Source organism: Terrapene carolina, unplaced genomic scaffold (genome assembly GCF_002925995.2).
Source record: "Terrapene carolina triunguis isolate 2854851 unplaced genomic scaffold, T_m_triunguis-2.0 Scaffold58, whole genome shotgun sequence".
NCBI classification, from domain to species: domain Eukaryota; kingdom Metazoa; phylum Chordata; order Testudines; family Emydidae; genus Terrapene; species Terrapene triunguis.
In genome coordinates, this window is record NW_020664409.1 from 94860355 (window position 1) to 94886660 (window position 26306).

A 26306-nucleotide genomic window follows, 5' to 3' on the forward strand; every position below is an offset into this window, starting at 1 on the left:
ATACTGTAATCGCTAGTTTAATGCATTGCCATAGATATCGCCACCACTTTAAGTGCCTAGCTGCCCGCATTGTAGGAATGGGACAAGAAAGCCATGTCAAACTGCATGCCTTACTGCTAGATTATATCTGAACTGCATGCAAAGCTGCATTGCATACACTGTTGCTAGGTAACACAGCAGAATCCTATGCAATGCAGCTGTGTGCAGTGCTGGAGCTTTACACATGCAACGTTAGTTTGTGCAGGGAGGGTGTCATGCAAGGGGTGATTCCAAGGTGTGAAGGGGATGGTTTTATGCTGAGGGCAGTGTCCAATGATTTAGGAGATCTGGATTCAGTTCACAGTTCCGTTGCCTACAGCCTTTCTGCATGTGTTTGGGCAAGTCACTTGATCTCTCTGTACATACCCCATTAAAACGGGATTAATAACATTGCCCTGCCTCACCGGAGTTTTGTGAAGATAAATCCATTAATGTTTGAAACGCTCTCAGATAGGCGGGGGGCTTGGACACACAATTATATGCGTTACTAGAGTGTGACAGATCCGAGCCTCTCGCAATGCCCAGCTGGGGTCTGACAAGCAATTGCATTCACTGCTGGAGTGGGACACAACGGAGCTGCATGCATCCCTGCTGCATGCACCCAGCACACACACTGCATGCACTGCTGGAAGGTAACACAGAGCTGCATGCACCACCCCCCCCCGACTGCATGCACTGCTGGAGGGTGACACAGAGCTGTAAGCACACCTCCCCCCCCCCCCCCCCCCCGCGCCTACATTGCTGGAGTTTGACACACCAGAGCTGCATGCACCCCCCGTTGCATGCACGCGGTGTGATACACGAGAGCCGCTTTTGCCCATCCCAGTCATCCCTTGTGTTCTGAATGAGGTGGGAGCACCAATGAGAGCGGGCCTGGCTCCTCTGGCCCCTGCCCACTTCCCCTTGCGTCAAGCGAACTTTTAAGATCTCCAACTCCGGCCTTTGGCAGCGGCTGTGGAAAAAGCTCCAGGCTGCTGCCGCTCGGCGCGCTGGAGGCAGGCGCGGGGGGAGACCGGGCGAGGGAAGGGGGGGGGGGTGGATGTGCCATCCTCGCCGTTGCACAACCCTGCCCTGTTGACAGATAACCTGCGCGTGAGTGTGCGGGGTGAGTCACGCCGGGAGGGCACAGCCCGGGCTGGCTGCGCTGCGCTGCGCTCGCTGCACACACACGCCGAGCCGGAGGCGAGAGGCACCGATCCGCCCGCAGCTCTGCCCCGCTCGACTCTGGGGGACGCGCCGCGGAGCCCTTCGCTGCCGCAGCAGCAGCTCCCGCCGCCTGCCGCGGGGACCTGCCGCGGGAGCCCCCCTACCTTACATGTGCCTGGGGCGCGCCCCAGGCCGGGGACAGCCCGCTGGGAAGCCGCTCGCCTGGCCGCTCTCCGCCGTGTGCCGCCGCCCTCTGCCCGCCCGGCTGGGAGCGCCCCCCGCCTCTCCGTCTCCATGAGCCGCAAGACGCAGCCCCGCAGCCCGGCACTCCTGCTGCCGGCCGCCCGATGCCGGAGCGCCCCCTCCAAGCGGCTGCTGCTGCAGGACGGCTCCAGCGAGGACGCCCCAGCGGCCAAGTGCCCCCGGCTCTCCGAGTGCCCCAGCAGCCCCCCGGACTGTCTCAGCGCGCCGGGCTCGCCGTGCGCCCCCGCCTCGCCGGGCAGCGGCCCCACGCCGGGCAGCGCCCAGAGCCCCAGCCTCCTTGCCGGCTACCTGCTGCTGCCCCTGGCCGACAGGGAGCATGTGTCCCGGGCGCTCAACATCCACACGGGCCAGGAGCTGCGCTGCAAGGTAAGCGCCAGGCGCCCGCTGCCCCGGGGGGATCCGCCTGCTGGGGAGGGGGGTTTGGAGACCAGCTACTGTTCCCTCGCCCAGCCCGGACACTGCAGGCTTTGGGCTCCCCCATGGGTGCTGGAGCTAGGGGTGCGGGGGGGGGTGCTGCTGCACCCCCGGCTTGAAGGGGTTTGCATCAGATACAGGGTTTGCAGTTTGGTTCAGTGGCTCTCAGCACCCCCACTATACACAGTGTTCTGCCGCCACCGCCCTCCCATTGATCTGTGCCAGCCACGGAGCTCGGGGATGGGCAGCCCGGTGGGATGGGGAGGCGGTGGCAGTCAGGGACTGGCCCAGCCGAGCGCTTAGGTCTGGTAAAGCGGTGCCAGGCTGGGGTGCAGGGTGGAGTTCTGGTGAGTTTCGAGCCGGGCTTCGCCGATGAGAAAAGTTCGATCTGCTCTCTTAAGTGGAGCTGCCTACACTGCCTAGATCCGCACTTAGGCGATATCGGGCTCCCCGCTCAGATCTCATTGGATTACAGTAACTGTCGCTATAGTTAGTAGATGTGGAGAGGACTGTGGCTTGTAAGGTGAGAAATAAAAAGATGGGAAGCAAACACAGATTCAGGAGAAACCAACAGTCTTCCATGCAAATACTGTAGATTAAAAGAGAGGGCCAAATGGAGCCCCATCAGCACTGCTCCCTCCCTCTGTCCCCTGACAATGACACACAGCAGAATTGTTCCTGACTAACCCTGCTTGCAGAGTTTTCCATGAGATGTCAGCAGGGCTTTTAAAGAACACACTATGCTTGTCTGTTCTCTTGGACCTATTTCTGAATGGGCTAGTTGCTGACTCTTGAGTTTACTGCTGCCACCTGCTGCCTGGCAGTAATGATGATCAGGAGTGTTTTCTAATCCTTCCTTGGCAGATGGGCCTAAAGGCATCTTTGGGACAAGGGGGGAGGTTTTAATGACTGTAATATTGGGTAACAAAGGAAGAGGAGTGGGAATTGTAAGTTGTGTATCCAAGTTTCTCCATGGAGATATCAAATGAATAGAAATGATGACATTCCATGTGTATCACTGATTCCAGTCAGGCCTAGGATGTGAGTAACTTTTAACCAGGCTTAGCACATCATCAAGAGAACACTGTCAAATCCTTACAAAATATCTGCCTGCCTGCCATTCCCTGAATTAAACATCCGTGGGTTTAATCCTTTTGCCTATTGTAGTTTGCATACTAGGACTTTACAGTGTAACCATAATCACCCTTGTGTGAAACCTCAGAGTAACTGAAAGGCAAAAACATCGGTTGTTCTTAAAGTTTTCTTCTCCTTCAGATTAACAATATCTGAATATTTTTGGAAAGTATCTCAGTAGCGGCTTTTAACATAGTTGATATTGAGGGCTGGCTCCCATCGAGTTGTCTCAGCATTGTCCATGGAAATTTGTTGTATGGTAGACCAGCTTTAGCACTCCTGGTAATGGAGATCCTTTTTTTAAATTTCGTCTTTACAGGTGTTCCCTCTCAAACACTACCAGGACAAAATTCGACTTTATGTTCAGCTGCCATCTCATAAAAATATCACTGGGGTAGTGGAAGTGATTCTGGGGGACACCAAGGCCTATGTCTTCCTTGAGAAGGACTTTGGGGACATGCACTCCTATGTGAGGAGCTGTAAAAGGCTGCGAGAAGAGGAGGCTGCCAAGCTGTTCAAGCAGATCGTCTCAGCTGTAGCTCACTGCCACCAATCGGCCATTGTGCTGGGTGACCTCAAGCTCAGGAAATTTGTCTTTTCTACTGAAGAAAGGTAAGCAATGCTCACTGAGTGGCCTTTGTGGAGGTGGCGGAGAGGAATAGCTTCTAGAGGAGAACTCTATCCAAGTGAATCAAAGTTCTGCAAAACCTTCTGAGCGGACTAGAGGAAAGGCAGCTTCTTTGGGGGGAAAACACTGTAGAGAAGTGAAATAGGGTTCTAAACCAGCTGTCCTCTGCAAATTGTCCTGTGCACAACTTGGTGTGCGGGGGAGGGCGGGGGGTGCATGCGCACACCTAACATGTCATAACTCTGATTTGTAAATATTTATTTTTCCTTCGAGTTTGACTGTGTACAACTTACCTCGCATAAGTTCCTGTCTGATTCAGCAGCTGCTCAGATTAAACTGTTTGGTGTACAAACAGATAACGATTTGAGAACTTATTAGCTCCAGATGTCAAAATACATTGCATTTGAACATCAGATTCAAAGTGAAATGAGAAAAAGGCACAGACAGTAAATGAAACGAGGCTGGGGCATTATAAAACAAAGGGAAAACAACTTTGACTTAAAAACAAAGGTGTAAAAAATCTAGGCTGCAGTACTGTAATTGGATCTTTGCAGATGGACTCTTGTCCCTTTACAAAGCCCCACTGAAATCAGAGCAAGGATCTACCAGCACAGATCTCATAGCAGGATGAGGGCCTCAGTTTTCAATTTCTTTTGCAGAAGGGATCTGTAAAATCGCATTTCCATCACTCTTGTTAGTATAGTTGGAGTCGATCTACTCCAAGTTACACTTAGAGTGAAAGTAGAAGCTTTTATCTCTCCTCCTCTACAGAGGACAGGCTCCCTATTTTAAGACCTAAGTGCCACATAATGTGGTATACTTTGCATGTGGTAACCCCCCCCCCCCACACACACACACACAAAGAAAGAAATGAAGGGATTAAAATGGGGTAAATAATGTTGCATCTTGAAGGAGGTTTACATCTTATGTTGAGAACCCAAATGTTAAATGAGCTCCTTGTAGAACGTATGGCTTAAAGAGACACTGTCTAGTCAAATTTAGCCCAAAGTATAGGCTTTGTAAAAACTAGATTTATAAAATCTAGGTTGGTAGAACTATTTCTGATTTTTTTTTAATTATTCAGACAGGAAAAAGATGTTTAAGCAAACATTTCTGTGCAGTGTCTGCTGCCCTGGCGTTGCCACATGGCCCAATGCAAAACTGAAAGGAACTAGTTTTATTCTAGTGAAAACTGCAGTGAGTAAACAACATTAACCATGAGAAGAACATTTTTAAAATTCTTTCACTAGTAATAACTAAGGTCCCAATAAAACATAAGAAAATTTACTTTTTAAAATAATTTTAACGTGGCTAGTATCTCTTAAGTTTTAATTTATTAATGCACAAAGCAGGATAGCTGTTCCAACACTGCCTCTTTTTTTTTAAAGCAGGAAAGATATATGTTAACCTACAAAATAGTAACACCCTTGAAGGAAACTGTTGCAGGTTTTCCCACCTATGATAAGATAAAACCCTTGCTGAAATGTTAGATTGCACACAGTTTTTCTAATTTGGAAATAAGCATTGCACAGGCTAATGTCATATGCGTCAAATTTGGTAACAAGAGGGTTAAGCAATGTAAAGAGACTCTCTTAGTCTAAGAAGCACAGGTGCAGTGTTTTAGTGCTACAGCAGCCAATCGGAGGCCAACAGCAGAGGCTGAGTCATAGTTTCCGTTTACAGAACCCATGGGTATTTTACATTACGATAGGAAGTCACATTGAGGACACACTGCAGTTAATGCATTTACGCACCATTAAGCTGTAAGGCAGAACAAAGCCATTCAAGAGCAAAGGAATGGCCGCTCAGCTAATGTAAAACCTTTCTACTTAACCTGTGCAGTTAGGAACTAGGATGAGCCTATACCTGCAGAAGAGATGGCCATTGAAGCATGACAGGTGATGTCATCTGGAAAAAAATATAAATGAGCAGGAGGATTAATCACCATTGTGTGTGCAAAAGGGATCCGGACTTTGAGATTTAAAAAAGCGTGCTGCTGTATGGTGCATTCTCATGGTTAAACTGGAAATAGTAATAACACTGTAGTAAATTAACCAAGCGCAGTTACAGTACAATCTAGGTAGAATGGCACTCAGTGGTATTCCTCGATTGTGGAATTTTAACAATAGAGAGGCTATGAATAACATTATTTCCCCCATAGTATGCGGTATGGTATGACATTGATACTCTAGCTGTACCTTTCTTGCACCTGGATCAGGTCTAGGCTAGCACTCTGAGTTTCTCTGCTACATTTTCACAGCTAAGTTTTTCTCCCTTTGGTCACAGGACTGCGGTAGGGATTGTAACAGCAGACAGCCTTGTGTGTTAAATTATCTCTGTGCTCATTATTAAAACAGTTTTGTAACCCATACATCTGTTTCTCTCTTCCTCAGGACTCAGCTGAGACTAGAAAGCCTAGAAGACACTCACATCATCAAGGGGGAAGATGATGCTCTGTCAGATAAACATGGCTGCCCAGCATATGTCAGCCCTGAGATCTTAAACACAACAGGGACCTACTCTGGAAAATCAGCTGACGTTTGGAGTTTAGGAGTAATGCTGTATACCCTCCTAGTAGGACGCTATCCCTTCCATGACTCAGACCCTAGTACTCTGTTTTCTAAAATCCGCCGTGGACAGTTCTGTATTCCTGATCATGTCTCTCCCAAAGCCAGATGCCTCATTCGTAGCCTGCTGAGACGGGAACCCTCAGAAAGACTCACTGCTCCAGAGATCTTGCTTCATCCTTGGTTTGAAGCAGTTTTGGAACCTGGATATGTAGACCAGGATATAGGAACTTCTGATCAAGTTGTTCCAGAGCATCCTGGAGACAGTGATGATATAAGTTCCTTCTTCTGTTAGTCCTGAAATCTCCAAAAACCTCATACAGTTCTCACACATGGCATCTTTTTAGGGTTTCATTTTCCACATTATAAATGCACAGCATTCTAAAGTGTCATTATAATCAGAAAAGTGACTATGTTTAAAAAACAAGTAAATAAACAAGGCAGGCAACTACTTACTCAGCGGATCCAGAGTCATAGCTGCTTACTTAGCTGGCAAGTGCTTATTAGCACTGCAGGGCCGGTACAGCTGTGGAAGAGCCAGCTGGAATCTATTCTGCCTCGTGCATCATCATCCACCACCCAACTGCCGGGTGATCTTTGATTGCAGAATCTTATTATTGGTGGTGTAAGAGACAGACAAAAAGAAGCTAGGCCTCCCATTTTCCCACATAGGTATTAAGTGGAATATGTAGCCCTGATGGTGAAAATACTAAATGAGGGAAGACCAAATCTGACATGGAAATTAATGAGAGGAAACAGTAAGGAGCACCTTGTTGCCAGTTTTATAGAGTAACTTTCTGACTATAAGTGCACTTTAATGGTGGAGGGAGGTCTTGACCCACCAAGTCCAACAACCTGCTCACTTGTCAGGTAGATCCTGCTATTAGCAGGTATATTATATGAAGCTATTAAAGATCCATCCATAATGAAATGTACACTGTTGTCTTCCTCTACTGCTTTTGGCAGATTAGTCCAGTAACCCTTTAAGGAGAAGAAGATACCTGGCCTCTCAGTTGGATTTCATATAATACCGTCTCCCTGAACATAAAATGCATTTTTAATTTATTTAAGCCTAACTGTGACAAAGAATATATAATTCTATGCCCTTCTAAGCTCAGGGTGCCAGCACATGTCCGTGTACCAAAACACAACACCATAGGTTGGAGCACCTTGTCTTGGAAAAGAGAGAGAAGGGTCTTGTACAGTATATGTGAACCCTTCTGTTTTCCTGTTGGCTCAGTTCTACAAAGCACTGTCTCTTAGGTTTAAAATCCTGTACAAAAACTTGGTTGGTCTTGAAACTTAAATTCTCCAGACATCCGTCTTGACTATTCAGGTGTATCATCTGCCTCTGGCTACATTTGTTTTTCTTAATTTTTTTTTTTGCATGATTATTCATAATATTTCAAATTTATGTGGATAATGAATACATCTAAATAATCATTACTTTCCTGGGTCAGGGATAAGTAAAGCCTAGTCCTGACTAAGATTTCTGCTTTGTTTCATGTGTGTGCCTGGTTGATGATGTACAGAAATATCAACTTGTATTAAAAGTGGTTCACTAAGATGACATATACACAGTTCCTAAAATGAATTTGTTAAACGGGTAAATGACTATGCTGTACATTGACAGAATGGCACTATAATGATGCAGTTATTTTAAGGACTAACCCCTGGCAAGCTACAGTACCACCATGCATTGTGAGAATGCTATGTATACCTCATGTACTGTGTACTTTGTACATATATCTTACTGTTTTGAGGGGGGAGGGAGTTGCTGTTGTTTGTGTGTCCTAATAACCGAGGTGTCGAAGAGCAGTTTAATGTGAATTATTGTTGGCAATACTAACTTGACAGAATCATGAGCATTAGAGAAGGGTGAAGTAACTCTATTGCACTAAATCTCTCATGATTGCTTGACATTTGTATCTGTGATACAGTTTAAACCTAAAAAAAGTAAATCTGTATATATTGGTGGAAAAGCTGCCACAAAAGCTAAAAACACTATGTCCAGTCTGTACATATGTATATATGTGGAAACCTAGATGATAAAGTCTGACTTGTAGAAAAGTTTTAATAAACCTGGTTTCATAAATGTTTGTTCTCAATTTTATGTTTTATATGTCTTGAGGTTAAGTTTATCTACTTATTTAGACGTATCATATTAATCTAAAGTATATTTTGGTCTTGAAGATGCTTTGTTAACCTACAGTTGTGTGGCTGTTTGGTCACACGGGAGATAATGCTTTCCACTTAGTGCCAAATCCAGCAGTCATCACTCAAGCAAATTTCCCTAGTGTAAGCTGTCCCTGAGTAAGGACTGCGGAATATGGCTCGTACCACCTTTCTCCAAGGATTTCAAAGGCCTTTGGGGAAACAGTAATTCAGTATATCTCACAAGAGCCCTGTGAAATAGGTTAAGTGGTATTAGACCTATTCTTCAGATGGAGAAACTGAGGCACAGAAAGGTTTAAGGCTCAGATTTTTCAAAAGCAGCTTCTAATTTGGATGTGTGCGTGTTTGGATACCCACCTGGAGAAACAAGGATCTGAATGCCATTACTTTGCACTTTGCATGGCTATTTGCATCTGCACTGCGGGTGTAAAGCACCACCATGTCAGAAAGCTGTAATTTTTGCACAGGTGGACATGGCTACATGAGGTGCAAGCCACTAGAAAATCAGATCTGAGCAGCTGAAAGTAGGACCTGATTTTTGAAAATGTAATGTTTAATCATGTGCCCAAGGGCACATACCAAGTCAGTTGTGAATTAAACCTGGGAATCTTGCTTCTACTTCCACTAGTCAATGCAGAAGATGGTTTGTGTGCCTATTAAAATGAAATGAAAATACAGATAGACGTGTTTCTTGGACACACGAGGATGAGGAATATAAATAGTAACTATCTCAAAGCTATAGAGTGCACCTTCCTTAGAGAGAGCTGTCCTTGTAACCCACCCAGGAATGGTGAGGTCGTCATTATCAAGTATAGAGGAAGAAGGCATTCTTAGTTTTTATTTATACCTTTCCCCGTTGTTAATGTTGTCCTTGGAGTTTAAATCTGTTTACCAGTGCAGCCACTCTATGCAAAATCTTTGCCTGTGTCAAACTATACCTTCTAGATCTCCCTTCTAAAGAGTGAACTGAAGGGGAGAAGAGGTGAAGTAATTGGTCAATACAAAGGAAAGTGTCTTTACCTTCATTGCTCCTAGTCTCCCATTCCGAGAGACTACTTATATATGCAGTCAGCATATTTTCCATGTGCTTGCTGAGTGTACGTCAGGCACCAAAATACCTCAAGTTACTTTGCTAAAGTTATCCTCATAAGACGTGTATAAATATACACACTACCTAGGTAGTCTGATTAAATTACCCACAACCCTACCATGAGTTGTATCTTGGACAGAAGCCCTGATGCATCTTTATCAAATAATTGCAGGAGGTTTGGGCTTTGATAAATGCTTGAAAGCTTTCAAAACATTTTTTTCTCCTACAATTAAATCACCCTGATTAGGCCAGTGTCTGGGCTGCCCCATGACTTTTTCTCACATGCATTGCACTGTTGAGCAATTAGAATAAGCGCAAATGGTAGCAACGACTGCAAACAACCTGAGTGTTGCTTTAAGGATTATAACATAACATCCATTCTGACAGCAGAATAAATTGTTGTTGCTTTGTAACCTCATAGTTCATGCATTACTGTACATGAAGTTTCAGAGCATGTCGAAAGACAATGCATATTAAGTAACTAAAACTTCCATGGTGGGTGTGAGAAACTTTTATTTAGATGAGGCATGAAGTATTTTTTTTTAAGAGCGCCACAATTTATGCATTTCCCAATGTGACCTTTTGGGCAAGGACTGGATGAGTCTCTTTCTTTTTCTTAGCTAGTCATCGCATTCACCCTGAACCTGCAAAATGATAAGTGCCTCCTAGGTTGTGCTGAAGTATCAGTATCCCCGATAATGTCACAGCTAACCTGGTGGCTGAACTTTGTGACTTTGTCCTCATCCACAACTATTTCACATTTGGGGACAATATATACCTTCAAGTCAACGGCACTGCTATGGGTACCTGCATGGCCCCACAGTATGCCAACATTTTTATGGCCGACTTAGAACAACGCTTCCTTAACTCTCGTCCCCTAACGCCCCTACTCTACTTGCGCTACATTGATGACGTCTTCATCATCTGGACCCATGGAAAAGAAGCCCTTGAGGAATTCCACCATGATTTCAATAATTTCCATCCCACCATCAACCTCAGCCTAGATCAATCCACACAAGCGGTCCATTTCCTGGACACTACTGTGCTAATAAGCGATGGTCACATAAATACCACCCTATACCGGAAACCTACTGACCGCTACACTTACCTACATGCCTCCAGCTTCCATCCAGGACACACCACACGTTCCATTGTCTACAGCCAATCTCTAAGATATAACCGCATTTGCTCCAATCCCTCAGACAGAGACAAGCACCTACAAGATCTCTATCAAGCATTCTTAAAACTACAATACGCACCTGCTGAAGTGAAAAAACAGATTGACAGAGCCAGGCGGGTACCCAGAAGTCACCTCCTACAAGACAGGCCCAACAAAGAAAATAACAGAATACCACTAGCTGTCACCTTCAGCCCCCAACTAAAACCTCTCCAGCGCATCATCAAAGATCTACAACCTATCCTGAAAGATGATCCCTCACTCTCACAGATCTTGGGAGACAGACCTGTCCTCACTTACAGACAACCCCCCAACCTAAAGCAAATACTCACCAGCAACCACACATCACTGAACAAAAACACTGACCCAGGAACCTATCCTTGTAACAAAGCCCGATGCCAACTCTGTCCACATATCTATTCAAGTGACATCATCATAGGACCTAATCACATCAGCCATACCATCAGGGGCTCATTCACCTGCATATCTACCAATGTGATATATGCCATCATGTGCCAGCAATGCCCCTCTGCCATGTACATTGGCCAAACCGGACAGTCTCTACGCAAAAGAATTAATGGACACAAATCTGACATCAGGAATCATAATACTCAAAAACCAGTGGGAGAACACTTTAACCTGTCTGGTCATTCAATGACAGACCTGCGGGTGGCTATTTTACAACAGAAAAACTTCAAAAACAGACTCCAAGGAGAGACTGCTGAGCTGGAATTGATATGCAAACTAGATACAATCAATTTAGGATTGAATAAGGACTGGGAATGGCTGAGCCATTACAAACATTGAATCTATCTCCCCTTGTAAGTATTCTCACACTTCTTATCAAACTGTCTGTACTGGGCTATCTTGATTATCACTTCAAAACTTTTTTTTTCTCTTACTTAATTGGCCTCTCAGAGTTGGTGAGACAACTCCCACTTGTTCATGCTCTCTGTATGTGTGTATATATATCTCCTCAATATATGTTCCATTCTATATGCATCCGAAGAAGTGGGCTGTAGCCCACGAAAGCTTATGCTCTAATAAATTTGTTAGTCTCTAAGGTGCCACAAGTACTCCTGTTCTTTTTGCGGATACAGACTAACACGGCTGCTACTCTGAAACCTAGGTTGTGCTGAGAGCCTTCAATTGCTATTGATTTTCCACAGAGTACAAGTGGAGGTGAGGTTGCTCAGAAGCTTGTAACATTGGCAACGAAAGCATTGTTCCATTGAGTTTGCCAATATACAGTTCTTTAAACAGATTATTCTTATTTTCAGATCTAAATTGATCTTCAATTTTAACTTATTTGTAATTTTAAAAAAATAAACAATGGCAAAGAAGTGTAAATTAGAATAATCTAAGTGCTTTGACTAAAACCGGCAAAGAGCGGCAAACACAGAGTTAAGGGTAAAATTGCTTATCCCAGCCACCTGTTCCTGGATCTTTGAACAGCAGGTGATATTTCTCAGGCTATACATAGACATAGTTGGACATATTAAAACCTTTTCAGTTTTATCTGTTTAAAAAAAAGTGCTGATTTTTTTAGGAGAGATCCTTAGTGCTCATTAAATATATTTTTGCCCGAATTTGTTGTCAATGAAAAGAATGGTGTTATTTCATAAAGATGCACAAGTTTAAAATTAATTCCACTTGACTGAATACTAAAGCTGTGTAATGTGCTCTTTTATAGTTCTGCTTTAGCGGATTAAGTCCATGACTGAGAGAGAATTTTAAAAATACATATTTCAATCAGTATTTTATTACGCAAGTTTCTATTCAGATGCTCTTTTTATACAAAAATATATTTGTCAACTTCTTTTTTTAATGCTGTTAGGTTCCATCAGAAAAAATATTGCTTAGCATGGCACAGCATATATACAGTACTGTGTGAATGTGCTATGCAAATACTTTTTTTAACGAATATCATGTCACACATATGCAAAATATCTTGACTATTTAAATTCTTTTTGCTAGTTACCTTATAAGGTCACATTCTGATTAATCTGTGGCCAAAGTTCGTTGTTAAATGAAAACCCTTTTTGACCTATTGATGGTAGAAGTGCTGCAAAATTTGCAACATTTTTTTATAATACGTTCATAACTTACAAAATATTTGCTCTCAGAGTGAAGTCCCTATGCCACATTTCAGCCTAGGTCAAATTGTTACCACAAAATTAGAATCCTTCAGGATTAAAGTTTATAGCAAGAAAAACAAAATGGAACCATCTCTTTAAAAAATGCCTTAATGAAAACTTGATAGTTTTCTCTGCTTTGTATGTATTTATTTACAGTATTTAACCAGATAACCAAGCTGATGTGCAGCACTCCACTTCCAAATTTGGCTTTGAAGCAGGAGCAGCAGAGGTATCAATTACATACAAACATAAACATAACTGTATGAAGCAATCATGTTTCTAACAACAGTAAGCAGTGCACAGAAGACTAAAATAAATAAAATTCATAGAACAAGAGGTAACACTTTTCTTTACACTAAAGTTATGGGCCAAAGGGGTGCAAATGCACTTTCAGCTCAAGGGACTTTTACTCATCTTGCCTGATTATACAGAGACAAATGGAGTTTGTCTTCTCACACTGAAATGTGGATGATTAATATCTTTGCTGAACACCAAGGGCATAGTCTCATCACACTGGGTGTGGATTTCTGCATGCAACTCCTATTATTATTAATAGCTAATTAATGTGTAATTTGCAGAAGGAGATGAGACTATACTGTAGTAACATGTTGTGAGCACGTATGTGGGTTTATCATTCAAGGAACCATCAGGGTGATATGGAGTGCGGGTGATGGAAACACAGCATGAATCAGCTACCCTCTGTTTATTTTACAGTTCTGTTGCAGGAAAACATTCACCTCCGCTAACCAGAGCCAACAACAAAAGTTGAGTTTGATAAATTATTAGTGGAGATGTTCTCAGTGGCTTTGCTTAGATTTGACTCCTCTTGCGCAAATTGCAGATTAGGAAAGGATTAAGTAACAACAGCGTGGCTAAAGTATTACACATAACACTGGCTATTAGCCAAGGAATGTAGCATGCAAAAGCTGACATTGCCTAACAAATCCAATATAGCTCTGGTCATCATAGAAAATGACTCTGGCCATCGCCTAAAGTAGCAGGTCCGTTTCTACTTGGTTACTCAGTGTCTTGCTGCAGAGAAGTGTTCGCTAAAGAGATTTTTTTTTTACTTCTAAGTAGTGACAAATCCGTAAACATGTGGATGAGTCACAGAAACCATAAATGTAACCGAGTGTAAAATCATTGTTGGGCCTTACAATAATATTCTTGTCAAGTCTCAACATGTCAGGTTTGTAGAGCTGCCGCTGTTTAAATGTTAAAAGGTTTCACGGTGCAACCAGCCAGTAGAAAAAAAAAAAATCAAAATAGCTCGGGGCCCAATCCTGCTTGCCTAACTCCTGTCAAAGGGCCTGCTTTTGCAAGTAGTTAGTGGGACTATTCCTGTGAGTAAATGCTATTCGTTGTGATCACGGTTGCAGAATAAGGCTCAGAGCCCCAGATTCTCAATGGATTTCAATGGAAGTTAGGAGCTTAAATACTTTTGAGGAAGTAGTAGGTCAGAGAGAGACCATGTGTGTGGATAAGGCAAGCAGGATTTGGTGCTCGGTATCCAGATGAAAGTCTTGGGTATAATCTAGGGGCAAGTTTGATGCTAAATTCAAATTGTAGGCTGTAAAACATGGAGGGTGAAATCTTGGTCCCACTGAAGTCCATGTCAAAACTCAGTGGGACCAGGATTTCACCCAGAAAGATTATGGATAGAAAGCAAACTGTAATTAAATCACATTCACTATCAGAAGACAAGGTGGCCTGATTCTCTTTACCTTATATCTTGTGTAGTCATTTGTACCCGTGTAAGTGTGGGTGAAAAACATGACCAGATTGGCGTGGGACTATTCTGCACTCATTTGGCACTGGGGTAAATGGTTGCACAAAGTGCAGGGCAATGGAGATTCAGGCCTGTGGACTGCAAACTGGTGTTGCCAACTCCTGCATTTTTATCCTGGGTCTTGTGCTTAGTGATGTCTTAGTTAAAACCCCGGCTGCTGAGGTCGAATGTTCTGTGAGCAGCTCAACTTTTAGTTATAAAACAGAAAAAAGTAAGTTTCGGGTCGCCTGGTTGTGAAGAGATGCTTGAAACCGTCAGAAGGCAAATAAAAAAGAACCCAAAATGTATTTTTTTGACAAGCTCGAGATTTTTAAACCCATCTAATAATTCTGGGGGCCTGATTCGTGCTTTTGGAACATGTGGGGTTGGCAGTCCTGTGAACTCTATGTATCTATTCCTCATTACTTTCTTAGAGGCCAGGCCCTCAGCTGACGTAAATGGCCGCCTGGATGTTAATGGGGCGGCACCTATTTCACCAGCTGAGGATCTGTCCCTGCATCTGAGCAGCGGACCAAAAAAAGAGAGAGAGAGAGAGAGAGAAAGTCAGTAAATAGTTCTTCTTTCCACAGCACGTGTTAGAGGAACTTCGCCTTCTCCTCTAGAATTATTTACTGACTTAGTAACATTTTTCTCAAGCATTTCTTCTTCTTTCCCCGGGGTTGTGGGGAGGAGCTGGAATTTGCATTTCATCCTGAGAGGGTGAGCTCTCATGCGAGTCTCTTGTGGAAGGGCATTTCACATGTGTGCAAGCCACCGAGAAAGCGCGGTCCTTCTGCTCTCACCAGTTTCAGTCTAGTTCTCGACAGTTGTTCCGGATGAATGTAGTTATCATGGATGTGTGTGTGTGTGGTGAGGGGGGAGTTGCGGGGTGGGGGGGCACTCAATATCAACACAAGGAGCTTTTGTCAAAAAAGTGGGATGTGGAGGAACATGCAGAGGTGGGGCGGGTGGGCGGTGATGCAAGCCCCGCGCAGGGGGGGAGCAGGGCTCCAGTGAGCAGCGACACCAGTCCCAGCCTTTGAGAAATATGGTCACCCTATCTAGTATGTGCATCACTGCTCGCCCAAGCCCTGTCTGCCCCCCATGCGGGGAGAGGGGCTTGGGCAAGTGGGTCGGGCCAGTCCCGTCGGTGGGGGCTCAGGCAAGATGCTCAGGCCAGCCCCACACGGTGTCCCATTTTCCCTTTGGGAAATATGTTCACCCTAGCCCAAAGAGAAGAGGCCCCAAGTGGGTGACTGATGGGCTGAGTTGTTTGCTGACAAAGATGACTGTTGTTGATACAAGTGATTCTTACAGATAATGGTGTTGGAGGGATTCCTGGGTAAAGCCCTGCCTCCCCAAAGGCTGTGGGAAGCATCTCTATTCCAAGGGGGGTGGGTTTCAACTCGCTGCCAGACAGAGGAGCTCCCCCAGCACCACCCTTGGCCTGCGTTGTCAATTTAGGTTGTCAGGTCTTCAGTGCGAGCTCCATAGGCCGGATTTACCAAGGTATTTAGGTGCCTAGAGTTGAAGATAGTTGCCAGTGGGCTTTTCAAAAGCACCTGGTCCCCTGACTCCTGTTGATTTGAATGGGAGCTGGGTACATAGGTGCTTATGATAATCCCACTAGGCAGCTGTCTGCATCTTTAGGCACCTCAATACCTTTAAAAATCTGTTCCTACTTGTCTTATGATGTATTTGTACAGCGTCTAGCGCAATGTGGTCCTGACCTTGGCTGGGGCAGCTAGGCAATGCAAACGGTAATGGAAAAGCATTGAAAAGACTAGAGGATATGCACATTTGGAGGACAGAGGCCTTCAGTTAAGGGTAATATTATATTAGCCCCCATTCTTTAAAATATTTCCTTTTTTCCCACCTGTGTGACCTCCATCTTGTCTAGCTTCAGCTTCACTCAGCTGCGCTGCCCTTCATCCAGGGGCTCGTCTCTCTTGGGCCCGGGGACAGCGCAGGGATGGTGACAGGGAAAGCAGTGGCCTTTGTAACCCCTGCAAAAGGTTTTGTTTGACATTGTTGTACATTTGCAACTAATATGGACTGTCAGATAGATTCCTCCAGGAAGCAGTGTCCGCTTTTGGAAGAGATCATAACGTGTGTGTGCCAAATATGGCAATTTCCTGCAATATCCTTGAACGACCTCATTGTATGAAGTTTATGTATTATTAGGGGCCAGGATTCTACGTAACCAGTCTAGAGGGGAGAGGTGACAGATATTGCAACTCCATGCAGCATCTTTGGGGTCCATTGCTTTAAATGAATGGTTCATATATGATTGTGTTCTACTCCATGGGCGAGAGTTACAATAGCTCCTCCAGGGACTAAAAACAATGGGTGGTGATGAAGGTAAATCAGCCAGGTTGTATCCCCCCCAACCCCGTAAGATACCTGGGGAGGCTTGCATATATTATTTCGAACTACAGTCTCCAGAGACCAACAGACAAAGAAAGGACCTTTGGATAAATTACCTCCGTTTACACTGACTCAGGGCCTTCTGTCTGATACAACAAACAGACAGGACCTGCTGTTCGGGGGGTGGGGGGGGGAGGGTCCCAATCCTTGCACAAAGGTTGGCAGGGAAAGCCTTGACCTCCCAGGGCTCCATGAGGCTGATGAATGGCCACTGGTAAGCTTTTTAGCATGTGTGTAGATTGTTTTTTTCTATAATGTTTTCACCTCAAGACTAAATGTGCTTGCTTATAAAGAGATGTGCGGTAACTTGTAACTGCTGGCATTACTCTGGTCCTGGCCTTCGGAGAGAAAGCAAAGCAAAGACGCTGGCCTGTTTAGGTGTCTGGCTTGCTGGGACTATCACAGTGTAGGTTGGGTACTGTGCAGTCTGGAAAAAGCCATGGTCAGGAGGGAGAGAGTTTCAGGTCTCTGACCAAGAACAGTGATGGCTGAGGAGCCAGGAGCCTAGAGTGGGTGCCCTTGCCGGACCATGCAGGGGGAATACAGGTGCAGTTGCCCTGAAACTGTGGCTTGTCTTACTTGGTTGAAAGACCCAAATAACCTGTTTTGCAAAGCATTGGGGCTATAATGCGCTCACAGAATTCTGTGTTTGTGTTGGATGGTAATGACAACTGCTGTGACTTTCAAGCCAACAGTTTCAAAGCTGGGTGACTAGTATTAAGAGCTTACATTCAGATTTAGGCACCAAATATACAAGTGGCCTGATTTTTTCAAAGGTGCTTGAGCATCCACAACTCTCATTGAAGTCAATGGGAGAACTTGCATAGAGTAAGGAATATTGATATGACCTTAGAGCCTTTTAAAAATGAATGGTTTATAGCCTGTAGGCTATCAGATACAGACCATACATAATTAGCTACTGTAGTTTTTAAAAGTGCATAGGTGAGCAGTAGGTAAGAGTGACTCGCCAACAGACAGAATTCTTTCTTTGTACTACATGTTTCCTGTGGTGCCACACCTACATACATACTGAACATTAGCCATTAGGACCCAGATTCTTCCAATGTTACAATCAAACAAATTGATCCCTAGGCTATGTACCTTCAATATGTCTGCAGAGCGCTCCCCCCCCTCCCCCCAGCCCAGGCGTGAGTGAGTGCTACCATCAAAAGCAAAAGGAGAAATACGGCTGTTTATAAGATAACATGTATTAACAGTCTGTGAAATACCTAAGACGTTAATGACAAGCAGTAAAGAAATAAAGTTTGCAGATAACGATACAACTATGAGTCAAGCTACTGCAGTGGCTGGCTGAGTAAGGAAAAATAAATATTACTGTGAACATAGATATAGGCACTTAACACAGGCAAGGCCAGATTCTCATCAGTGGTCTGGTGGCTTTGCACTGCTCAGATAGTACAAAGGAGCTGGAAGAAGGAAAGACACAGAAAGAGGGGGTAGGGTGGCACTCTGCTTTGCTGTTTTTTGGCTGGCAAATAGTCCCTTAGGGACCATACCATGTTCTGCCTCACTTGGGGATCTTGGCCAGTGCAGCCAAGCCCATAGAAACAGGGAGCTGTACTCAGATCCCTGGTAGTCCATCTGTCCCTATCCCCCCAATCCCTCCTGTGCTTAGCAGATCTCTGTGCAGGAGAGAACCTGGCCTTTAAGGGCTCAGACAAAGAACATTTGTATGCAAATCCTCAGTAGGTGTCCAAATTTTCTGGTTTTCTACAAAATGTACTGTAACTGCTGCACATTGGGGCAAACTCATCCCTGGTTTAGCGCCATTGAAGTCAATGGTATTAATTAGGGAGTAATTTGGCCCACTGTGTTGCTGTTGAAGCTGGCCAAAAAGGGGGCGGGGATCCCTTGCCACGAAAATATTAGTCGTTTAGAGACAAAGTTTAGTCCCAAAGCAGGACGAAACGTGAAAACCGTGAATGTTTTTGCCGAAAGGGATATAAAGAAAAACGCCATTCCTGGCTGCCCGCAGGGAAGGCTCTTCTTCAGTTTCTTGTGAAATTGACAAGATGATTATTATTTGTTATTTGTATTATCCATAGTGCCTTGGAGCCCTAGTCTTGGCCAGGACTCCAGTGCGCTAGGTGCTGTACAAACACAGCCCTTGCCCCAAAGAGCTTGCAATCTAAGAATGAGACAAGAGACAACAGATTGAGTGTACTCCACCCTCTGTCTGTATCAATGAAACAATATTGTCTAAATAGACCAAACAGACACAGGGTGGGGGAAGGGATATAACATACAGGCAGAGTGAATAATGTGATGGCAGCAAACTCATGTTAATTACATGACTTTTTTTATGGGGGGGGATTGGGTTTAGTTAGGAGGGGATCAGCTAAATGGAAAGGGAAGGGGGATGAGGGGTATAGGGCTGGGGGGAAGAAGATAGAAAGAGCAGGTGAGGAGTGAAGCTGAGGTGAAGAGACTGCGAGGGACGGGAAGGGAGAGGGTTGGAACAAGCAGCCAATCAGCATAGGGCAGACTAAGTCCATTCACAACTGTAGAAAGGTCTCTGAACGTCCAGCAGGCCCTGCTTTGGCTACTGGTGCTCCTACTGGCTGGAGTCTCTGTAGGGTTGCCAGTTTTGGTTGGACGTATTCCTGGAGGTTTCATCACATAACATAAACTTTAATTAAAGATTAATCTTTAATTCCAGGAGACTCCAAGACAATCCTGGAGGGTTGGCAATTCTAGTCTGTGGATGCTTTTCTTCCCTTCTAGGCAGAGAGCTCAGATGCTCTGTCTCTCCCCGCCCTCCCCCCTCAACTCCAGGGAACAAAGAGGAAGAACCTATCTTCCGGAGCTGGGCGGGATTGAGCTAACCCTCTAAAAATAGCCGTGCGGCCGAGGTAGCATGGGCTAGCCACTCCGAGAACATACCTAGGATGGGATTGTACTCAGATGATGAGCCTGATCCGCCACCCTGGCCACACTGCTATTTTTAATACGCTAGCTGGAGCAGAGCAAGTGCATGTATGTCTACCCGAGCTGGGAATTACACCTCCCAGGTGCAATGTAGACTTACAGAGTGCCCCCGAAAGGCACTGCCTGTCTCCTGGAGCTAGGGGGAAGCCAGGAGGCAGAGAGCTCTGTGTCTGTGCCTTGCAATCTCCTCTGGAGCTGGGGAGAAGGAGGTGGTGATGGGCAAAATTTTCATCAAATCTGTACTAGATTCGACCAAACATTTTGTTCTGCTGAACTGGCATTTTCTGACTAAATTGCCTTTTGTCAGAAAATTTCTTACCCCCCTAGTTACTATCTAGGTTAATGCAGGCTGAGTGAAAGCTGGAGGCCCTTACTCAGGTTTCACTCAGTAGAGAGAGACCCAGATTCTCAAAGGTCTTTAGGTGCCTAACTTTCATTGATTTCAGTGGGAGTTAGGTACCTATATACCTTTGTGGATCTGGGACTGTGTAACAACGGAGGGACAAATGTTATAGTTCTTAATCATGGAAAATTCCTGTCTAACTCAATGGGAATTTTGCTCAACTGTGGACTACAGAATCTGGCTCCCAGTCAGAAGCTCCAGATTTGACCCAGTTTAACCTTGGCAGAAGCAGTTGCCCAACTCCAACTTTTGTGAGGCTCAACAATTAACTTTCAGAACAGTTTTTAGAAAACAGCAGCGCTGGTTCAGAAGTGCTGCGTTAGCTGGCAATGCTTTGTTAAAGTTACTTCCACTATTACGGTATTTGTTAACATCAGCACTTTGTGCAAAGTAAAACATTGCTACATGCTCACGATTGGATGGAGATTTGCAAGAGCCCAGTGCAACCAGGATGACTGTTCCCCTCAGTAGTTCCTTTTGCTGGATCAAATTAGATTTTTACTTATTGTGGGTAAAATTCACCAAAGTGCACTACTAAAGTACAAATTAAATCCTATTTTGAGGGCTTCAGTGGGAACTAAGTGGCCTCTGCAGAGGGGTGAATTTTACCCTAGGTGGTGCAAGCCTATTTATTTTGCCTAATCTTTGTAAAATTCCCTGGGAAACCATTTCAAAAGTTCAAAGAGATACACGGTTTTTTACATTACCTATTAGCTGCAAAAAACCCCAATTAGTTTCAATGATTTTATTGTTTGCATTACTTAATTGAGTTTCACAATTTAATATGTAATCATTTGTTAGTCTAGTAAATAGAGTACATGGGTATGCCAGTATGATGACATTTTGTTTCGCATAGTGTTCTGACCTGTAACTGTGCACTCAGCGTTTCTCAAATGCGGCCACGGTGGCCGCATGCGGCCACCGGGGGCTTTTTCTTGTGGCCACAGCCTCCTGAGCAGTGACCGGGGGGCCAAGCAGCTGCCCCTCCCTGTTGCTTCTGGATGTGCCACCTTGGTGTTGGTTGCTGAGGCTCCCAGCAGGGGTTAGGCCCTGCCCCCCTCTGGAGACACCTAGGGCACAAACCTGGAGGCCGCCTGTGAGTTCCCCACCTTCCCAGGAGTGGTGGGGCTCGGGCTTCAGCCCTGGGATGGGGTGGCAGGCGCCGGCCACGGGGCTTCAGGCTTCGGGCTCTGGCCCCGTCCCCTGTCCGCAAGGCCCCATCTCCTGGCTGAGGGCTTCAGGTTACAGCCCCAGGGCTTCAACCTCCTTCCTGGGGCCCCATCCCTCAGGTTTCAGGCTCTGGCTCCCCACTGCCTCCTCCACCACTCATCGCCCCTGGCCCCTGCTGCCTATCCATCCACCACCCCATCCAGGACTTACTTTGTCCCCAGGCTTGCGGGGGCTGAGTAAGTCTGCTGTGAAAAGGGTTAATATCCCTTTTCACAGCAGAGACTTCTTAGCTAGCTGGGAGGCTGTGAAAAGTGATATTAACAAATGTTCAAAAAATCACTTTTCACGGCAGCAGACTTACTAGCTAGCCATAAATAAATTACAAGGAGTTTGATGTGCATATTTATTTGTTTCTCCTAAAGTTAATTAAGTATTTTAGGAAAAATTGTCGGAGAGGCCACCAGCACGAGTTAGTGGAAGCACCCTGAGGCCACCAAAAAATGTGTCATGAGAACCCCTGCACTAGCTAGTTCCACTGTTTAGAATTAGACTGTTCAGGAGCTGCTATGCATGAGTGTCAGAATACCATGTGACATGCTGCAATGTCATCTACTGAATGGTGAGAACAAGTTTCATCTGGAATCAAGACAGACCTAACTCCAAGACATCTTTAGCAACCTTGCTAAACCCGTTAGACAAAACTAAGCGTATGTTTATGGAGCAGGGAAATTATTTTTATTTTCCTTTTGTGGAAGTACCGGCACCATTTCTGATGGAGTTTAAAAGAAATCTTAAGCTTTTAATCACTGTTTTTACTCTTATCAGAATGGCCCATTCACACGCCAATTCCAGGGTCTTGACGAGGGATGGACTTAAATATGTGCTTAACTGCTTTGCTGAATCGGGGCCTTAATTCTCAAGCAACCTGCTTCAAAAATTCTGCTCACCTTGGCAACATCAAAAATCCAGTGTAACTCTGTAGACTTTCATAGCATTACTCCAGATTTACACTGGTCTGACTGGAGCAGAACTTCTCCTGGTGTCTTTTCAAAACACCTGCAATTTTTGCCTGAATCTTGCAAACACTTACACACATGAGGAGTCCCACTGAGTTTTTTATTTTGCTTTTATCTGTAAAAAAGTTTTTTTTAAACAAATATTTATTCTAGAAAATGGCACTTTTTTTCCTGCCAATGTTTTGCTAGGCTGAAAATAACTGAGGATTTAATCAATAAAAAAAGCAAAAAAAAGTTTAACGGGGGGGGGGGGGGGGGCTTAGCTTTTGGCCTGAGAACAACTCCGGCCTGTTGAAATCACGCTATTGATGCAATGTCTTATAGTTGTGCTTAAAGGATTGTGTTACCTTTGTGTGCGCTGGTATGCTTGCCTTGGGAAGTTATCAGTATTTAGGGGCTGCTCCATCTACCATTAATGGAAGGACTCCCACGGACTTTGCTGAGAGCTTGAGCAGACCTACATTTAATGGGAGTAACATATTGGCCACTTTGTGTACAAAGGTGAAGTTTCCAGCTGCACACCTGATTAGAATTTTGGTTCTCTCTGTGCTAATCAGCCAGTTATGGCTCTAATCATTACCTGAATTAATTTAGTCTAATGGGCACTCGCTAACTGCAGTCTCCTGTCCTAATAGCCAGTTACGTCTCAGACCCTTAGACTGTCAGATCTTCGGGGCATGTCATGTTGTGTGCATTTGCATGGCACCTAGCATACTTTGGGGCACCCGCTGAAATCAACTGGGTGTCCTTCAGGTGACTTCTCTAGGTTTTGGATCAGTCCTGTGTGAAAAAATAATAGTTTCTGGTTAATGATGAAAATAATAATTACAAATTCATCCTGGAACTTTTTTATTTTAGCCTTTGACCTTTCCCCTCCCCTTCTATGACTCAGCACTCTCTCCACCCAGCAATGTAATTCTTGGATGAGCTTGGCAAAGGATATTACTACTGTCAGGCAAATAGATTGCTCACTCCATCCCGCAGTCTGCAGAAAGGATTACAATAAAGATTAGGATCAGGAGAGCCCGTCCAATGCTCTAAATCTCAAAACAGGTGTAAGGGGAAAAACATGTGAAGGAAATTATATGCTACAGGAAAATTCCTCAAGGAGGAACTCACCAGATAAATCTACGCTAGAAACTGAAATCTGGATTATGCAGCTGCTGAACAGAGAGTGTTCCAAACGGGCAATATCTGGTGCACTGTTATGGGCCATAACTCTGTGCTAAGCAAAAATGTCATCACATGCTGACATTATGTATTTGCACATTCCATCTTAATGGACTGATTAAAAATCTCATTGAAAATGTCAAGTAATGAAGTAATCAAAAGTATCTTATAGGAAAAAGAAATGTTTTTGCATGAATTTGAGTAGCTGAACAATACACTCAGAAGCATGAACCACTGCAACTTCCTACAGACAATCCTCCAACACACAGTCCTATGTACCCATGTGTATAAACGGTTGGAGACCCTTAATAAATGTGTATAATTGACAAGCGTGTGTATTTGTTACCATAAAATTAACCAGAAACAAGATTGATATTTTATTAGGGTTCAAATCCTCTTTTGTAAATGGACGAGTTCTGGATGACTTGGATTGGATGTAGCATTTGCTTCTCACCATTTTTTTCCCCAGCTAAATTGACTGAAGCATAAGAAGATCATACAGACTTGCCTAAAGCCACCCACTAAGTCATGGGCTCAACCCAGATTAGATCGCAGGAACTTTTGAGTTACTAGCCCTTTGATCAAGTCACAGGACCACATGGCCTGTTCATAGTCCTTTGATGGAAGACAATATAAATAGACATTAGGGAGTTTACAAAAAGTTTTTTTTTACTTTTGAAAAAAAGTTTTACCCCAAGGCAAGGAGAATTGGAATGTGTCATAAATGGGTGTCTTGTATGTACCAGCTGGGGTAAAATAATCAAAGGGAGGAAAGGTTTTATAAGCATATGTCAAAGCATCCATAAAGGAAGTAAGTCTCTGAGCAAAGGACAACAGGATACTAGGGGTAACAGTGCAGTAAGTATTGCACACAGCATATATTCACCTCCTCAAGAGTGGTTACCTTATAAAAAAGATTTCAGTGGCTTCACCCTTTATAAATAGAGAATTACAAACATACTAAACAATGTTGTTTTCAACATTGAGGTACCCACAGTATAGTAAAAAGCCATTGTTGCTGCGAGGGGCTATTTGTTACAACCAATTTATAACCATCCATTGCACTGAGGCTATGGAAACGTCTAAAAGATGCTTCGACATCTAGACAAGTATCTCTGGAAATAAGCCTACAGGTTTGTTTTGTCGGCATTCCATTACCTAGGATAACCTTTTAATCTCCTTTGTAGACAAACAGGCTCCCTGGCTGTTGCAGATGTTTATCCCCTATTACCATCATAACACGGGTCTCCCATATCTGATGATCTAATTGCTGCTTCTTTGAGGAATGGACAATACGGGCCTTTCACAAACCTTCACGGAAAACATTTTAATACATTCCACACAAGAATGCTTCTTTTGTCTGGTTGCTCCAGTGACCCATTCTTATCTCCTGAGTACAGGGAAGAAGAGAAAGGAGCCACACCAAAACACTAATCGGGGATGGGGAGAGAGGGACATGTCCTCCTGTCTGGACAAGAGCTCCTCCCTCTATTGAAAGAACAGAGCAGTGCTGAGATAAGAGCATGTTCATATGCTGCCTTTCAAGTCCTCTTTGGAACAGAATTACAGGTGGAGCTCCACCCCCGCCTCAGGAACTGCACCAGGTACCAAAGGAGCAGAGAGCTGAGACAGAGGGAGTGAGGCATTGGCCTGTCTGTGATTTCAAGGAGGCAGCAGGTAAGAAGGTAGCAATCTGGTGATTGGAAGTGATAGGGGCTGTGACGTTATGAAAGATATACGGGTGGGGGGATGAAAAGGGAAGCAAAGATCCCTGTTACCTAGCAAGGGTTGGGGAGTAAAGAGATGTTGACATTTTTTTCAGGTGGGAAGAGGGAGACGGGGGGGGGGGCAGAGCTTGTTTTCAGGGTGTCAGATATAATTTTTTGCTGGATGACAAAGGGCAGCCTCGTCGCCAGTCTTAGCATGTATTTTGGGCACCAGCCACCACTGGTGGGTAACCGATTACCCAACCTCTTCAAGGCACAGGCAGGCCAGGCCTTCTTTGTACAGTGCCTAGCCCTTTGTGGCCACTAAACACTGGTCTACAATTTTTGAGACGTCGTCTGCTTCAGAGATAAAATGTGCTATTTATTATGTATTTTGATGTGCTGAATTCAAATATGACAATTAAAACAACTGATTGGCTACTGTTTCTAAGATATTTAAGTTTTTACATTTTATGTCTATGTATATTGTGTAGATAGTAGAGTTTTAATCATAAATTGTAAACCTAGGTCTTTTCATGTGTTTATGGTTGCTTTACATGATAATATTTCACCGGTCCTGTTTATGTAACACTTTAAAAAATCAGCAAAAGGGTTATTTAAATAAAATTTATTATGAAACAAAAGGCAAAAAACTATTATGTACATAGTTTAGTCCTATTCAGTGTCTACTCAGTGCTTCTTGGCTTGTCTCTTGTATTCATTAAATGGAGCATCTCTTGTCACTGTCCAGCAATAGTCTGCAAGCATTGATGGGCTCCATTTGCCCTGATAACATTTCTCCATTGTTGCAATGTCCTGGTGAAATCGCTCGCCGTGCTCGTCGCTCACTGCTCCGCAGTTCGGTGGAAAAAAATCTAGATGAGAGTGCAAAAAATGTATCTTTAGTGACATGTTGCAACCAAGG

The 26306-nt window shown here is 44.3% G+C and overlaps 1 protein-coding gene across 1 annotated transcript; it reads left to right on the plus strand.

Annotated features, from left to right (window-relative positions):
• The first annotated feature begins 1088 nt into the window (after positions 1-1088).
• TRIB1 (tribbles pseudokinase 1) lies at positions 1089-8271 on the plus strand. The gene is made up of 3 exons (XM_024192590.2): positions 1089-1815; positions 3317-3609; positions 6019-8271. Exons 1-3 carry the CDS (start codon positions 1480-1482, stop codon positions 6485-6487), a joined length of 1098 nt encoding a protein of 365 aa, XP_024048358.2. The 5' UTR covers positions 1089-1479; the 3' UTR covers positions 6488-8271.
• Positions 8272-26306: the final 18035 nt, after the last annotated feature.

Coding starts and splice junctions, on each gene's coding strand:
- TRIB1 (XM_024192590.2), top strand. CDS start 1,480: ATGAGCCGCAAGACGCAGCCCCGCAGCCCGGCACTCCTGCTGCCGGCC. Junction 1,816..3,316: donor GCCAGGAGCTGCGCTGCAAG/GTAAGCGCCAGG, acceptor TCGTCTTTACAG/GTGTTCCCTCTCAAACACTA. Junction 3,610..6,018: donor GTCTTTTCTACTGAAGAAAG/GTAAGCAATGCT, acceptor TCTCTTCCTCAG/GACTCAGCTGAGACTAGAAA.